Raw genomic sequence first — 18,048 nt, forward strand, 5'->3', positions numbered from 1 at the left:
TGTCAGGAAGTGATCCCTAAAGTTCCTGGAGCTTTATTGTGACACCATCCAGCTCCCTGCAGAGTTATCCAAACCCAATGGGTGCTGTGCCAATTAAAAAAATATACAGCCCTGGGAATGACAAGGACTGAGATGGGTGGCTCTCCAGGGAAAATGCCCTTCTGGAAATATCCCACCAAGGAGAGCACTGAGGACACAGTTCATCTGCTGTTTATTTGGCTCCCAGCATTATCTAGATGAAACATGCAGTAAATAAAGAAGAAAAGACTTTCTTTTTAAAAAACACCTTCTCATCTCTGTGATTATTCCAAGTTCTTTACAACGGCTCCAGGATTTGAGGCACCCCTGTAAAACATTTCGATCAGGCTGTGCCAGCTATTTATTTATGTCACCAACAGGAACATTCAAAAGCGATTAAGGCAAAAAAAGACGAGAGAAAGAAAAGATATGAGAAAATGGCATCGCTGTGACCGCTGAGAGACTCAGCTTTTAACTTGTCAAGAAAGTCAAAAACTGCCACGAATGTTTACTGAAAAAACAGGGAGCATGCAAAAAAAAAAAAAAAAAAAAAGAAGGAAAAAAAAAAAATTTCATCTTGTGCTCTGAGCTATAAAATTACAGCGGCCGGGGATGGGAGGGCTGGGGGGCCCCTGCAGGATCCCTGCAATTACAGCCAGCGCCGGGCTGGTGATGGCCGTGACAACTTACATATGAAAGGTTTGACAGTGCTGTGGATGTGCTTGTGCTGCTTGAGGCCCGAGGAGGTGGCGAAGGTCTTGCCGCAGTCGGGGCAGGCGTGGGCCCGCGCCCCCACGTGCTGTGAGCGGATGTGCCGCTGGAGGTTGCTGGGGTCCGTAAACACCTGCGAGGGAAAAACGCCTTCAGGAGGGGGGGGAAAGCAGGAGGAGAAGAGCCTACATGTGAAAAACTTATTTTGTTTGGGTTATTTTTACAGTGCTGCTCATGGCTTGAGGAGCACGGGGTGGACAGGCGAGGACAGGTCATGAAAGAGCTCCGTTTGTGCTCTGCCAGGCTGTGGCAGCTCCCTGAGTGTGGGGTGCTCATGGTTGGACAGGTCTGTGGCACCTCCTTGAGTGTTCATGGTTGGAGAGGTCTGTGGCACCTCCCTGAATCCTGAGTGCGTGGTGCTCATGGTTGGACAGGTCTGTGGCACCTCCCCAAGTGTGTGGTGCTCATGGTTGGACAGGTCTGTGGTATCTCCCCAGGTGTGGTGCTCATGGTTTGGGTTTGACATGTCCATGGCATCTCCCTGAGCATGTGGTTCTCATGGTTGGACAGGTCTGTGGCACCTCCCCAAGTGTGTGGTGCTCATGGTTGGACAGGTCTGTGGCACCTCCCCAAGTGTGTGGTTCTCATGGTTGGACAGGTCTGTGGCACCTCCCCAAGTGTGTGGTTCTCATGGTTGGACAGGTCTGTGGCACCTCCCCAAGTGTGTGGTGCTCATGGTTGGACAGGTCTGTGGCACCTCCCCAACTGTGTGGTGTTCATGGTTGGACAGCTCTTTGCTGACCCTCATCTGCCCAGTACAGCCCTCACCACCACCCCAGAACCCAGCTGGGAGTGACCAAAGGGGAGTGAGGCGTAAAAGAGTGTTGAGCTCCACACCCCCAGTGGGATGCCCAGCACAGTGAGGACATCTCTTCTCTCTAGGACAGGGACAGTGGGGTCACCTCTCCCTGTATCACCCTGCTCTGGGCCACCATGGGCCACCCATCCCCTGCAGCCCTTGGCCCGGTCTCAGTGTCCTCTCCCAGGTGAAGTCTCCCGTGGAAACTGTCCTGCACCCCTCTCCCCAGGTCACAGCACTCACTCCCAGGTGAAGACCCTATGGACACTGTGTCCTGCACCCTTTTCCCCAAATCCCAGTGTCCTCCCCCAGGTGAATCCCCCCAAGGACACTGTGTCCTGAACCCCCAGGTCCCAGCACCCTCCTCCAGGTGAATCCCCCAGGCTGACCGTGTCCTCACTGTACCTTAACACAGTTTTCACATTCAAACCGTTTCCCACTGTCGTGAGACATTTGGTGACGAATCAGGTTGGATTTCCAGTTGAAAGCCTTGGGACACTGGTCACACTTGTACTCCCTCTCCTCGGTGTGGATCACCATGTGCTGCTCCAGGCTGGAAAAGAGAGACAGGCTGACCTTCAGAGCACCCAGAGCAGGCACTGAGGCAGGTCTGAGACCCAGAGAACCAGATGTGGGGCCTGGGGGTTTTCCAGTTTCTGGGTGCCTCAGAGCAGGAAGGGAGCAGCTCACAGAATTCACAGAATCACAGAATCCCCAGGTTGGAAGAGACCTTCAAGCCCATCAAGTCCAACCCAGCCCCAACACCTCAACTAAAGCCTGGCACCAGGCTTTGTTAAACACACCCAGGGATGGTGACTGCACCACCTCCCCGGGCAGCCATTCCAGAACTTTATCACTCTTTCTGTAAAAAACTTTTTCCTAATTTCCAACCTATATTTCCCTTGATCCAGCTTGAGACTGTGTCCTCTGGTTCTGTCAGTGCTGCCTGGAGAAAGAGCCCAACCCCACCTGGCCACAGCCACCATTCAGGAGCTGTAGAGAGTGCTGAGGTCACCCCTGAGTCTCCTTTTCTCCAGGCTGAGCACCCCCAGCTCCCTCAGCCGTTCCTCACAGGGTTTGTGTTCCAGCCTCTCAACTGTGAGAAGGGCAATGACATCCAAACACCATTTAAAGTTTTTGAAATTTATTTCACTGGTGGAAGACGTCCTATTCTGCTTCAATATGTGTTTTATGCTACTTCTTATAAATACCTGAGTCCATTCTCAAGGGGGAAAAGAAAAGTAAACTCAGCCATGATCCTACAGATTCCTGAGGGGAAAAATGGGCACTTTGTGACCAAAACTTCTGCAGCATCCCCCTGGGGAAAGAAAAGATATTTGCTGCTGCTGAGCCTCTCATGTGTCCATTTTCATGGGCAGGCGGCCCACGGCTTCCCAGAACACAGGGACTCACCGTTGGGAAGAAACATGATAAGGTGCAAACACGTTTCACTTCTAAATGTCAGACATCTTTGATTACTTCACTCAGCAATTTCACCTTCTGCCAACTGGCAGCGTCTCCAGACTGGGGGGATGATGGCAATCCTGAGTGGCTGCTGGCACAGGGCCACGGCAGGGGTGGCACCTGGTGCTCCAGTGCCCTGTGCCATGGGAAACCTGCACCTCCCTGCCCAGGAATCCTGCACCTCTCATGTTGGGAATCCTGCACCTCTCATGTTGGGAATCCTGCACCTCTCATGTTGGGAATCCTGCACATCTCAGACATGAAATCCCGCACCTCCCTGCCCAGGAATCCTGCACCTCTCATGTTGGGAATCCTGCACCTCTCAAACCTTAAATCCTGCATGTAAGGCCAGGAATCCTGCACATCTAGGGCTGGGAATCCTGCACATCTAGTGCTGGGAATCCTGCTCTTCTCAGACAAAAATCCTGTATAATTCAGGCCTTAAACCCTGCACTTCTCAGGCCTTAAATCCTGCACCTCTCAGGCCAGGAATCCTGCACATCTCAAACCTTAAATCTTGTATCTCTGAGGCCAAAAATCATCCACCAGGATCATCCAGCAAAATCATACCAGGCCAGGAATCCTGATCCTCCTAGGCTGAGAATCCTGCACCTCTCAGCCAGGAATCCTGCACATCTAGTGATGGGAATCCTGCTCTTCTCAGACAAAAATCCTGCATAATTCAGGCCTTAAACCCTGCACCTCTCAGGCCAGGAATCCTGCACATCTTGGGCAGGGAATCCTGCTTCTCTCAGACAGAAAACTTGCACAATTCAGGCCTTAAACCCTGCACCTCTCAGACATTAAATCCTGGACCTCTCGGGCCAGGAATTCTGCACCTCTCATGATGGAATCCTGCACATCTCAGACCTTAAATCCTGCACCTCCCTGCCCTGGAATCCTGCACCTCTCATGTTGGGAATCCTGCACATCTCAGACATGAAATCCTGCACTCCCCTGCCCAGGAATCCTGCACCTCTCATGTTGGGAATCCTGCACCTCTCAAACCTTAAATCCTGCATGTAAGGCCAGGAATCCTGCACATCTAGTGCTGGGAATCCTGCTCTTCTCAGACAAAAATCCTGTATAATTCAGGCCTTAAACCCTGCACCTTTCAGGCCTTAAATCCTGCACCTCTCAGGCCAGGAATCCTGCACATCTCAAACCTTAAATCTTGTATCTCTGAGGCCAAAAAACATCCACCAGGATCATCCAGCAAAATCATACCAGGCCAGGAATCCTGATCCTCCTAGGCTGAGAATCCTGCACCTCTCAGCCAGGAATCCTGCACATCTAGTGCTGGGAATCCTGCTCTTCTCAGACAAAAATCCTGCACAATTCAGGCCTTGAACCCTGCACCTCTCAGGCCATGAATTCTGCACCTCTCATCCTGGGAATCCTGCATATCTCAGCCAGAAAACCTGCACAATTCAGGCCTTAAACCCTCCACCTCTCAGACATTAGATCCTGGATCTCTCAGGCCAGGAATCCTGCACCTCTGAGACCTTAAATCTCGTATCTGTGAGGCCAGGAATCCTGTACATCCCAGGCCAGGAATCCTACACATCTCAAACCAGGAATCCTGCACGTCTCAAACCAGGAATCCTGCACATCTCAAACCAGGAATTCTACATATCTCAAACCAGGAATTCTACACATCTCAAACCAGGAATCCTGCACATCTCAAACCAGGAATCCTACACATCTCAAACCAGGAATCCTACACATCTCAAACCAGGAATCCTACACATTTCAGGCCAGTCCTGAGAAACAGGGGAAGGAAATCTCCATCCTTTCCTTCCTTTGGGCAGGTTAACAGGAGTTACAAACACTACTCTTACTGTGAGCTCTAAATAAAAAACCCCAGCTCATGTGGAATCTGCTCCTGCCTGACGGCCCTACCCATGGATATGAAACCATTTAGAGCATGGCTGTATTTTTAGAGAAACATTAAAGCTGAACACTACTGGAAAATCCTGTCAGTCTTCATTAAGTGCCACAGGGAAGATAGTCCCTGGGCATTTCCAGCGAGCTGAGGGGTTCAGGATCCCAGGAATTGTGTCATTCTTGATCACTCAACACCCAAAACTCCTCCCTTGAAGCACCGGCCCTGATCCCAGCTAAATAATCCATATTCATAGACATGCCCCTCACAGATGCCAACCCACTGGTTTGCAGCAGCAATATTCATTTTGCTCAAGAAATGGTGCTTTTAAAATGACCAGATTTTTAACACACACAAAGTAACACAAACCCTTTATATGCACATCCAAAAATCCGCTCCTGTTAACTGTGATTTATGAGTTTATTTCCAGCAAATATGGACAAGCTAATATGCTGTTTAGAGGCAAGTACCTACTGGGATTAGCAAAACATTTATTTATTTAGTCAGCTGCTAAATGCTCAATTTCAGGTCCCCAGTGGCATCCTTGATTTCATCTGTATTAACTTTGAAAAATTCTAAGACCATCCAGGCACTCGGAGCAGGTTTATTTTGTGTTTTAGTGACTTTAAACTTGGCAGATTGGTGGGGGAGAGACTGATGTGGAGATTTCCTCCCCACCACACCAATCCACCAGCATGCCAAAAGCTAAACGGGGATGCTGCTGACTCTCTTTTCCCTTGTCAAAAAAAAAAAATCAACTTTATGTTCCTTATCCCAAAATATTGGTTCTAAAAGGAAAAAAACCCAAGGCCACAGTGCCAGTTCAGACCCCTAGGGAGCCAGAAGTACACAGAGGGTACAAATAGGATACAACACACACATTTCAAAAGGTTATTTCCTAGTTAACATAAAAATCAGAGTGTGCTGAAAGCTAAAGAGGAGAGACCTCCTGACAATGATGGATAAAAGAATTGGAATTTTTACTAAAATCCTTAATATTGAAAACATTTGAAGGAAGTTCTCCTTGTCTTGTCAGATAAAAAAAAAAAAGAAGAAAATTGCAGCCTCTTATTTCTAATGAGTACCCAATGTAGAAACATGGGGTGAGGATTAAAGAAACCACACTGGCCTAAGAGGATCCCACACAGGAATCCCAGGACCCATCCCAGATTCTATAATTCCCAAGCTCTTTTCCATGCAGATACAGGGAATTCTCTGTAGGCTTCACCTTTTTCTGCATTTTTTAAAATAGGGTTTTTTTCCCTCTCAGTTCCTCACCCAGATCAGAGAGCTGAAAGCATCAATGTAATTAAGTTCAAAGTGACAAATGCAGGTTTTTAAATGTTAAACTGAAGCGAAACAGGGGCTTTAACCTCGAGGTTTTTGCTCTGCTCAGGCAGAGCCTGACAGGGGATTGCCAGTTCTCACAGTTTTATAACAAATCTTGTGGTGCACGGGGTTTGTTCACCCAAGAAGGCAAAAGAAATGAGTATGTGAGAACTTCAGCCTCCGGTAAACACAGAAAACTCTGCTTTTATAGAATTTTATAAAGGCTTTTATCAAGGCTTAGGGTGCAAATAAACACAATCTTAAAGTGATTTAAAAAAACCCTCAACTTTTAAAGCTGGCTCCTAATATTTAACTATTTGAGTCTTACTTTGCCAATGAATTAGAGAGCTCAAAGATTGCTGTGTTAAAGCTGCATTTCATTACTACCACATTCTGTTTTTAAAAAAATTCAGATTTTCAGTTAAAACCTGAGTTAAAATATTTTCTCTTTTAAAAAGAAGTTTAATTCTTATTTAGAGTTGCCGTATAGTCATAATAATAACTGAATAATTGTTGCAAATTAAAAAATAAGCAGGCGTTATCCAACTTCCAATCTTCTTTTTTTTTTTTCCTTTTCATGTTGCTGTCACAAGAACATTTGGTGAACACAAAGAAACTTAAAAATTTGATTGGAATAGAATTTTTAATTGTTCCAACCAGATCAAATAGGAGCTTGTGGCCATATTACGAGTTCTTAGGGCATTGACACCTCTTTAAACCCACTCATCTCAAATGACCAAGAATTAAATTTAAAAGAAGCCTTCATGCACATGGTGACTGAACTAATATTGGTGGTTTTTTCCTTCAGAAAAAAACAGAACCAGGGCAAAAGAGAGCAGATGGTGGAAAGATCCCACCCAAGTCTCTCAGAAAAGAACCCCTTAAACTTCCCACCAACAACCCTTGGGTGCTTCTACCAACGGGCAGTGGAAAGCAAGGTGAAATATGAAATCAAGGTGGAATAAAACACTGCCCAGCAGCTACAGAGGGTCCCAAAGTGAACATTCCTGAACCTTGCAGGGAAAGGAAAGGTTACTAGGGAGAAAGGAAAGGCTCATCCCAAAAGGAACATTCTCAAGTGCTATGGAGAAAGGAAAGGTTTCTCTGGAGAAAGGAAAGGTTTATCCCAAAAAGAACATTCTGAAATGCTATGGAGAAAGGAAAGGTTGATCCCAAAAGGAGCATTCTGAAGTGCTATGGAGAAAGGAAAGGTTTCTATGGAGAAAGGAAAGGTGTCTATGGGGAAATGACAGGTTTATCCCAAAAGGAACATTCCTAAAGCCTCTGGAGAAAGAAAAGATGTCTATGCGGAAAGGAAAGGTTTATCCCAAAAAGAACATTCCTAAAGCCTATGGAGGAAGGAAAGATTTCTATGGAGGAAGGAAATGTTGATCCCAAAAGAACATCCCTAAAGACTATGGAGGAAGGAGAGGTGTCTACAGAGAAAGGAAAGGTATCTATGGGGAAAGAAAAGGTTTATTCCAAGAAGAATATTCTGAAAAGCTATGGAGGAAGGAAAATTTTATCCTAAAAGGAGCATTCCTAAAGCCTATGAAGGAAGGAAAGGTGTCTATGGGGAAAGGAAAAGTTTATCCCAAAAAGAACATTCTGAAATGCTATGAAGGAAGGAAAGGTTTATCACAAAAGGAACATTCCTAAAGCCTATGGAGGAAGGAAAGGTATCTATGGAGGAAGGAAAGGTTTATATGGGGAAAGGAAAGGTTTATATGGGGAAAGGAAAGGTTTCTATGGAGGAAGGAAAGGTTTCTATGGAGGAAGGAAAGGTTTATATGGAGGAAGGAAAGGTCTCTATGGAGAAAGGAAAAGTTTATATGGGGAAAGGAAAGGTTTCTATGGAGGAAGGAAAGGTTTCTATGGAGGAAGGAAAGGTTTATATGGGGAAAGGAAAGGTTTCTACAGAGGAAGGAAAGGTTTCTACGGAGGAAGGAAAGGTCTCTATGGAGAAAAGAAAGGTTTATATGGGGAAAGGAAAAGTTTCTAATGGAGGAAGGAAAGGTGTCTATGGAAAAAGGAAAGGTTGATCCCTTCAGTCCTCCCCAGCCGCCCATCACCCCCCTTTGGCCAGGACGGAGAGGGGAGGCCAGAGGAGGGTCTGGCTCTCAGTGGGTACCTGTATTTGTTGGGGAACATCCTCTCACAGTCCTTGCACTCGTAGACCTGTCCATCTCCGAGGCCTTCCTGCTTGATGTCGTCGCTGAGGCTCTCGTACAGGGCCCCCACGGCACCACAGCCGTACTTCTTGTGGCGCCGCAGGTCCAGCTTGGACTGGAACAGCTCATCACAGTCCTCGCAGCGGAACGAGGGCTCCTCTGCAACACACACAGCAGCCCATGGTCAGCCCTGCCCCAGGAAACACAACCAGCCCGGGCTGTGGGACCCAGAGAGGAGGCAAAGCTCCCCGAGTCCAGCAAACAAACAAACAAAGAGAATTCGCAAGTGAGAGGGGAGAGAACCCAAGGGAGGCTGTGCCAGCAGCTGCTTTCACTTTAAGCATTAAGAGAAAAAAAAAATCAGATCACACAACCAGAGATCTTGTTTTCTTTGTGTCTTGGCCTCTGCTGAGATGGAGAGACCTACAGGGATTGGGAGATACACAAAATTCTGGGCTCACTCCGGGGTGCTGCGCTTGTCTGCAAGGAGGGGGGTTGAAATTATGAATGAGTTTTCCTCAGAAGGGCCTGCCAGGGAAAAAGGAACAAGCCAGACTCATAGAAACACAGATAGTGAGAAAAGCAAACTGCCACAGCACAAACCTGGAGAAGCTTCTTTCTAAGAAATTGTCTGTCTAATGTTCTCCTCTCAATTTTCCACTGCAGGAGCTCAGGGCTCCATCAGCCCGAGGAGTCCCAGACCAGAGCACCATGGAAGGAAGAGCAGGGAGCCAAAGGCTTTGTTGCTGTGCTCTTAGCTAATTTTTTTTCCCTTTATTTATTTTTTTTTTAAAGTTCTAATGCACATAATAAATTACTGTAGTCAAGGTCAAACAAATTAAAAAGAGGGCAGCTATTATTAAGTTTACAAGGCAGCATCCTGACCATGGTGCCAAGCCAAACAATCAGCTCAGAGCTGTAAATTTTCCAGGAGAACAAGCTCTGTGAGGGAGTCGGGATAGCTCTGGGTTTCTCCACCCTGGAACAGAAGCTTTCCAGCCCCCTGTGAGTCACTGGAGCCGCGTTTCCCTGTCCTCCCCTACCCTCTTCCTCCACGCTCTGCTGCTCTGCCTGGTTCTCTTTTTCTGATAACTGCACTCCCAGAAGGAACAGCCTGTGGTGAGGGCATTATCTCCGAGGGAGGAGTGGGAATATTCTGAGAGCTGCAGCCAAAGGCGATGCTGTGGTGGAGCTGATCCATTCCCTGCTCTGCAGAGAGGGGATGCTGGGGTGGGATGTGGCCGTGCTCATGTTCTAGGGGCAAAATCTTCAACCCCTGTGCTTTAAAGTCCCCCCTTGCACTTTTTTGCACCAAATTTTGCACAACTGCAAAGACTTAGGCTGAGCTTTAAGGCCTGGAATGGTGTTTTATATAAATCAGGGTTAATTTTGTTATGAGTGTGACAGGAGTGGAACCACAGGCACTGTCACACCCAGAGATCTCCGTGCTCCCACCTGGGTGCTCAGCTCCCATCTCCCTTTTCTCTGCTTAAACCTGAGTTTAAAACTGAGCAAGGCAAGGTCCCAGAGGCTGCTGCAGCAGCGATGTGGGCAGAGGAAACCCTCTGCACACTCTGCACACCTACACGGAAAGTCTCGACATGGGGAAAATCAAACCCAGCTGAAAAAGAAAGTATCACCAAAACTCAGCCAGCACAGCCTGGCTGAGCCATCCTCAATATTTGATGGAATGACAGGGAAATGAAAAATATCCCCTGTGGTAACTGGAGAGAAACAGAACTAAGTGTAGGTGGAAATTCAAAAGTGTCATTACACCAAAAAGATTGGGGTTTGTACATAGGGTGATGTGGAGAAACATCTCACACTACTAATTGATTTTATTCCTGAGTTATAGAACTTGACATTAAACTTTACTCCTACAGAACCAAGGAGCTCTAATTTTTGGGGTCTGGCAAAGGTTTTAGCATCCCAGCAGCCTGCCCAGGGCTCCCAGAGCCACCCACACGGATGATCCCACAGCACCCACAGGGCTGCACGACAGAGAGGTGCAAAAAGAAATAAAGTCCAGCCACTTAACAAAGGGATTTTGACTAGAAAAGAAGACCTGAGGGAAGAAAATACCAAATCATTCTCATTTCAGCTCACTTTGAGAGTTTATGCACTCTGAGATTGCTGGCAGCAGCCTCACCATGAGGTGGGTCAGGCTCTGCTCTGCTCCTCAGAGAAATTCTCTTTACTGCATTTTGTAGAACAGGACCAATGTGTATCTCATGTGTGCCATGTCCCTGAGGAGGGAAACCTGGAAATCAGGACACCAATAACAGTATGGAGAGACTCTGCCTCACCTACCATTCAAATACTCCAAACTACTTTTTAGGAGTGAAAAGAAGAAAAAAGAAGAAGAAAAAAAAAGTGTAGCATCAAACTCCAGAGACACAGAACTTCTCTGGTGAGGTGTTTCTCCACCTCAGAGCCAACATTTCCCCTCTTTACTCTCTTGTAAATGCAGCAGTGGCTTAACCAGGAAGGAATTTTTGGAGGAGCGACTGAAATCCTCCAGGCTGGGAAGCCCCAGGTCCCTTCACCTCTTAACAAGCTCCTACCAAACTCCCAGTGTCCCTCAAGCTCCACCTGGCAAATCCCCAGACCTGAAAACACTTGGAATGGAGGAAACAGATTTTTTTTCTTTTCCTTCTTTTGACTTCACAGAAAACGCAACAAAATTCCTTCCACCAATCCAGGTGGAATTCTTCCTGCTCCAGTTTGAGATTTACATGATTCCTTGCAGCTTATTTCACCCAAACTCTCCTGTAGGAAGCAGAAATCCTCTCTGGGTTTGGAAAAGCAGCCATGGAGAGTCATTTCCTCCATACCTGGCTAAAGCTGGATAACTGCCTCCCCTCCCACAGCACACCCTGCCTGCTCTTACCAATGACAACGACACATTTTTGTCCTTTCTGTGAGCTTACAGAGCAGGGAAGGAGGTGAAATATCTTAATTGCCTCCAGAATATTTCAGAAAAGGGATTTAGCTTCCAATTCTCCTGGTCCTTTGCCATATCTCACTCAAATCACACACGATCCAAGAGGACATCAAACACAGCAGGTGGAAAGATGGAGGAGAGGAAAAGCAATTCCTGTGCTTCAGAATATCTGGGTTTGGAAAAAGAAATTTGTATTGAAAGGAGGCTTAGAGAGCTGACAAAAATATGATTAAAAGTCTCGTAGCCACGTGTTATTCATGTTGCCACTGGCTGTAAATCCTGTTTTGATGCTCAGACAGGAAAAGGAAAACCAGATCAGGTGGGAGAGCAGCTGTGGCTGCCCCTGGGTTCCTGGAGGTGTCCAAGGCCAGGTTGGAGGGGGATTGGAGCAGCCTGGGACAGTGGAAGGTGTCCCTGCCACGGCAGGAGGGTGGGATAAGATCATCCTTCAGCTCCCTTCCAGCCCAAATCATCCCATGATAACTGATCCATATCCAACCCCCATTCCTCTGGCATTCCCAGCTCTGACCCCCAGCAGATCCCAGACCAGACTCCTCAACAAACACCCTGCAGGGCAAGGACCTGACCCTGGCTTAGGACCAGACCATCCCCTGCAAAACCGAAACCTAAACCAGCACGGAGGATCAGGGCTGAGCTGAGACCTGGTGTTGATTTTGTGTCTGTATCAGACACCCACTTTGTAGGCTCCAGGTTCATTCAACTGTTCCTTTTTTTTCCTGCCTGTAAGTACCAAAAATAAAAAGGTCGCCTTTCAAAGCAAGTTCTCATTAAAGTTCCCCCCCCCCCTTTTTTTAAGCATCTCAAACGAAAATACTGCCCTTCACAAAGGTAACTGTGTGACAGGGAGAAGGGGCTGCAAAGAAAAGAACAGCCCCAGTCACACCGAAATTGCTGCCTGTTCTCTGTGCCGTGTTTGTCAAATCTATGGTTATATGTGCCTATCTGAAGTTCCATCAGTAACACTCAGGACAAAGCAGGAATGTAACAGAAAAATAAATCAGTGCCTAATAGCTTTCAGAGAAACCAAGGGGAACACAATTATGTGGCATCTACATGCTAATCTACCAGACTCGAATCTCAAAGGAGTTCAAGTGCCCTACTCAAAATTCCTGCAGTGATAAGGGGTCTGCTGTGTTTGGCTGGGGTTGGGAGGAAAGATTTTTATGATAATTATCTTTGTGCTGAACGATTTTGCATTTTCTTTCCTGTTAATTCCGAAGTGAGCTGGGGGTGCGAGGCAGCAGGAAGATAGCCCTGCTGAAAGTAAAAAAGTATTAAGGAGTCAAATATTTAATGTTGGCCTGGCATAATTTGACAGCAATTATGCAGCAAAAGCACTAGATGTTACCAGGAAGATCCAGATAAATGTTCCATAATGACAGAGATGGAAAACAAGGAGCACTTTTTGCTCGTTCACATAAAAGCCTGTTAGAAGCTGAAATGCAGAACAGCGGTGAGTTTTCATTCAGATTTCTCCTTGACATCAAAAAAAAAAAAAAAAAGTGCAGAAATTATTCATCTCTGTGTGTTGGTCTTGAGAAAATAATTAACTTTTTTTGTGGTGGAGAGCAGTAAAAAAATAGTCCCAAACTTGATATGAGCGAGGGAGCAAATACCACACGTCACCCCCAGCCCTTCAGCAAATGAACTTCCAGCAGCACAAATCCTCAAACTATCCCATTTTCCAGAAATATTGGAAACTGATTGTGCAGGATTTTAATGCAAATTTGCATGAGAAATTATACTTATGTACAGGTAAAATAAAATAAAATAAATATATTGTGGGATACCCAGAGAGAACTCCAATTTCATAAATTAATTTTATGGAGCATTATTTCCAATTACTAGTTTAAAACCACTAGTTTAAAAACAGCTGGTAAATGAGAATTTACCAGTATTTATAGAAATTGTTTCTAGAGTATTTATAGAAATAAATCATGGATAATGATGTTGGGCACATCCTTCCCAGTTTTCCTCAGAGGTCGCCTCCTTGCACAGCATCTGTAGTGTCAGAGTCTTGGATGAATGTGGGAAAAAGCATCCTAAGAGAGGAAAATCAGTGCTGGGAGCACTCTCAGATTTCCAGAACACTCCATGTGTGTGTCCTGCTACCTGCTCACAGCTGCTGCAGAGAAAGATGAGGTGTCTTCAACCCAGAAATAATAATTTTAGTGATGACTCTTCCACCCCCTGCCTGGACCCCTCTTTTCCAGATTCCCTAAATCTCTGCAGGCTGGTGGTTACCAAGCCTTGGGATGCTTTGGCCATTTTTATTACACCCAAAGGCACCTGGTGGCCCTGGGGATGGAAAAGGCACCTCTGATCATACCCAAACCCACAACGAGAAGGAAATGAAGCTGCTTGAGGCTGATAAAAAAACTCAGGATTGTGCACTGGGCCTCTCTCACCAGAAAAAGAGTGAAAATGAGCACAAAATCCAGACAGTGGCAGAAGGGGCAGGTCCTGGCTCAGGTTTTGCCCCAGCCCTGCCCTGGCTGAGGGTGCCAGGGGAGCTGCAGAGAGGAGCAGAAGCTCCTGGGGAGGCCTTACCTTCCATGCTGGGTGCCATGTTCCCGAGGGAATAACCTCCTTCCTTCAGACACACCAGGAGCTCTTCCCCCGGCTCAATCTCTTTAATAACTTTATAATAGACCTGGGAATCACAAACAGAACAGACAGGGTAAATATGCAAAGGCTTGTGGTTTATATTTTAACCAATAATTCAAATTACTTTGGCTAATAGGGGAGGCTGTCCCTCGATTTGGGATAATTGCTGCTCAGAGCTCGTTTTCCTGCCTTTATTTGACTCTTTGGGTGTCAGAGTTTCACAGGGTTTGGACAAGAAAAAAAGATTTTGGGCAACAGCCTCTCTCCCTCAAATTACAATAAATCTTCCCTTTTTTTCCCTGTCCTCCTATGAGCTCAGTGTGTTTGCCACAGGGAAGGGAAGATGAAACTGATGGAATTGTCACGTTTAAGGCTCTGCTCTCTGAGCAGAGTTAGAGCTGAATGATCACATCTCCACAGAATTCTTTTGTTGATTATTCTCCCCACCAGCCTAGACCTGAGCCCTAAACACACCCATGAACCACTCCAGGTGAGCAGTTTGCCCACATTCTGAGCTGCTGTCTGAGCTCATTTCTGGGGATTCCACTGCGAAATAAAAAGTCGTCTAAAATTTTCCTTTTTCTCATTGTCTTTTTCATTTGCACTTCAGTGCTCCTTCCTGCTTGTTCTACAAAAAAAAAAAAAAAAAAAAAAAAAACAAACAAACAAAACACTTTTCCCAGGACCAAACCACAGTGAACTTAAGGGGAAAAGTGCCTGAAAAAATCCCAAAAGGCAGCCTAGGAGTGAGCCCAGAGCTCAGGACTGACTCGCAAAAATAGAACTTGGGGTGGACCAAGCTAAGAGAAAAAAATGAAATGAAATGAAATGAAATGAAATGAAATGAAATGAAATAAAATAAATTATAAAATAAAATATAAAATAAAATAACAGCCTAGACCTGAGCCCTAAGCACAGACATGAACCACTCCAGGTGAGCAGTTTGCCCACATTCTGAGCTCCTGTCTGAGATCCTGGACCTTCCACAATGTCCTGAGCACAGCTCCGTTCACCTCCTGGACCTTTGTCACTGCACCAGGACAAAACCCCAAACCAGAAGCAGGGCTCAGACAGGGGCAGAGCCCACACACCTCATCTTCACTGTCCCACAGGCACCAGGGCAGTGGGTCCAGTGACAGCTGGGTCACACCTGAGCCTCATTCCCTCCCCTGCACCTGCTCCAGGAGCTCTGTGTCTTTTGTCCCGAGGAGATTCAGTGTCCTCCAGATGTTTTCCAAATTTTTGGAGTACACTGGACCCTGTCCTAACACAATACCCTGAGAATTCACCTGGTAACGTTATTAACTTCCAGGTTTTCTTAGCACTGCATTTAACAACAATTCAAGGAATTCTTTTTCAGGGTAAAAACCGCATTTCACCCAGAACAATTCCTGAAATTTGCTGCCACTCTGCCTCTGCCAGCCTGTGTTTATGGGGAAGGAACACACACAGCTCCTAAATTCCTGCCTGGCTTGCATTAATTGTGTCACCACCATGCATTTCTCTTCCCAGAGTCCCTTTCCCTCCCTCCCTGGCACGGAACACGAGGCTTTGGCAGAAGCGTGGCCCCGGCCCGGCGGGAGCAGCGGCTGCCCGGGATGCTCCCAAAATTGTCCTCCCCATCCTGGAGCTGCGGCTGCGGGGAGATGTGACCGCAGGGACAGGGATGCGATTCCAGGGACGGGCGGCTGCAGGGACAGGGGAGGCTGCAGGGAGGCTGCAGGGACCACTCCCAGGGCTGCAGGGACAGGGGACACCGCTCTCAAAGCTGCAGGGACAGGGGACACCGCTCTCAGAGCTTCAGAGACAGGGGACACCGCTCCCAGAGCCGCAGGGACAGGGGACATCGCTCCCAAAGCTGCAGGGACAGGGGGACACCGCTCCCAGAGCTGCAGGGACAGGGGACATCGCCCCCACAGCTGCAGGGACAGGGGACATCACCCCCACAGCTGCAGGGACAGGGGGACATCGCTCCCAGAGCTGCAGGGACAGGGGATATCCCTCCCAGAGCCACCACGCGGTGCGGCGGGGACCTTGGGGTGCGGTTGCCGCTCAGAACTTCCCCTCCACACTGAGGTCAGGAAGCTCCCGAGCGATCACCCCGCGTTCCACGGAGCACCAGGACGGCCCGCGATCCGCCCCGGACCCGCGCTGCTTCCCGGTCCCCGCACTTGTTACACAGGAGCGCCCGCAGCTCCACGAGCGGAGCCCTTCGGGATAATTACGATCCCCGTCCCTCGGGATAATTAACTCGCTCTGTCGCCCCCGCCGCTGCCCGGCGCCTCCCGATCCCGATCCCGCTCCAGCGGCGGGGGGCGAGGGCTCTCAGCAGCAGTACCGGGGCTCCCCCCTCTCCCCGGGACACACCGAAGAAAAGTTGCCGGTGGAGCGCGCTCCTGCAGCTGCCGGGAGCAGGATGGGGATGGGGATGGGGATGGGGATGGGGATGGGGATGGGGATCGGGATTGGGATCAGGATGGGGATCAGGATCGGGATGGGGATCGGGATTGGGATCAAAATTGGGATCGGGATCGGGGCCCGGAGCGCGGCCCCTGCCCGCCCCAGCAGGTGGCAGACGCCGCCCGTCACCGGCCCCGCCGCCGCCGCGGGGACCGCGCCGGTGCCTCGGAGCCGGTCCCGGGCAATGCGAACGGAGCGGGCCGGGCCGGGCCGGGCCGGGTTCCCCTGACCTGCTCGCTCCTGTCCCGCGGCCGCTGCGCTCCTCCGGTGCCGGCGGCCGGGCCGATCGGGGGGAGGGCAGGGAAGGGAAGAGGAGGGAACGGGAGGGGAGGGAAGGGAAGAAGGGCAGCCGGGCCGTGTCTGTGCAGCCGCTCCAAGGCCGGGGCACACGGAGCCACAGCCGCCCCCATGAACGGGGAGTTGCGGTGCCCGCGGGCTGCGGGGCAGCCCTTACCGCGAGCTCCGGTACCGAGTGCTGTGACACAGCCCTTACCGGGGGTACAGCCCTCACTGAGCATTCCGTAGAGCCCTAACCGAGTGCTCTGATACAGCCTTTACCGAGCAGTCGGTACAGCCCTAACTGAACACCCTGTACAGCCGTAACCGGGAGCTCCGGTAGAGCCCTTACCGGGGATACAGCCGTCACTGAGTACCCGGTACAGCCCTGGCTGAACACCCGGTACAGCCCTAACCGGGAGCTCCGGTACAGCCCTAACCGAGTGCTGTGACACAGCCCTTACCGGGGGTACAGCCCTCACTGAGTACCCGGTACAGCCCTAACCAGGAGCTCCGGTACCGAGTGCTGTGACACAGCCCTTACCGGGGGTACAGCCCTCACTGAGCACCCGGTACAGCCCTTACCGGGAGCTCCGGTACAGCCCTTACCGGGGGTACAGCCCTTACCGAGCACTCGGTACAGCCCTAACCGAGTGCTGTGACACAGCCCTTACCGGGGGTACAGCCCTTGCCGAGCACTCGGTACAGCCCTAACCGGGAGCTCCGGTACAGCCCTTACCGGGGGTACAGCCCTTGCCGAGCACTCGGTACAGCCCTTTTCGGGAGCCCCGGCGCATCCCGGTCCTCACCGGCCGGCTGCTGGCCCTGCCTCCCTCCCTCCCCGCCGGGCTCAGCTCAGCCGACACCTCCCCGCAGCCCCACTGCGAACTCGCCGGTGCCTGAGCTCCGAGCTCACCTGAGCTCCGGCACCCAGCACTGCCCGGGCATCTCTCACTGGGAGTTTCGGAGCAGGGATGGCCACAGACACAAAGATTAGGGATGGGAAATGAAATCCCACTGCTGACAAAATATCCCCAGGTGCCCAGCCAGCCACCCCTGTGCCGCCAGGATCCCTGCTGTAATTCCAGCCCTGTTTTGCACCGCTTTGCAAACGGCTCTCCCAGGGCAGGCACACCTGTCCTCATCCAGCTGAGAGTCCAAAAATGGGACCTGGTGCTGCGGGCAGGATCTGGGCATCTCCCTGGGCCTGTGCAGCCCCAAAACCTCAGGTGGAAACGCCGAGCAGCACCAGGCTGCCACAGGACACACACCTGTGCACAGGTGAGAACAGGGCTGAGAGACC

General features: G+C 49.3%; 1 protein-coding gene across 2 annotated transcripts in view; it reads right to left on the minus strand.

The window, feature by feature from the left end:
* The window catches only part of PRDM16 (PR/SET domain 16), a 192,705-nt gene that overhangs the window by 25,442 nt on the left and 149,215 nt on the right, over window positions 1-18,048 (minus strand). Inside the window, exons 5-8 of one of the 2 annotated variants that reach the window (XM_053962963.1) lie at window positions 13,953-14,055; window positions 8,398-8,596; window positions 1,994-2,141; window positions 709-862 (exon numbers count right to left, since the gene is read on the minus strand). In XM_053962963.1, coding sequence (XP_053818938.1) covers window positions 709-862; window positions 1,994-2,141; window positions 8,398-8,596; window positions 13,953-14,055 — 604 coding nt within the window. Of the gene's footprint in view, window positions 1-384; window positions 530-708; window positions 863-1,086; window positions 1,192-1,993; window positions 2,142-8,397; window positions 8,597-13,952; window positions 14,056-18,048 lie in introns of those variants that run through there. The other variant, XR_008434610.1, reaches the window with a different exon arrangement.

The sequence above is a fragment of the Vidua chalybeata genome, chromosome 22 (genome assembly GCF_026979565.1).
Source record: "Vidua chalybeata isolate OUT-0048 chromosome 22, bVidCha1 merged haplotype, whole genome shotgun sequence".
Taxonomy (NCBI): Eukaryota; Metazoa; Chordata; class Aves; order Passeriformes; family Viduidae; genus Vidua; species Vidua chalybeata.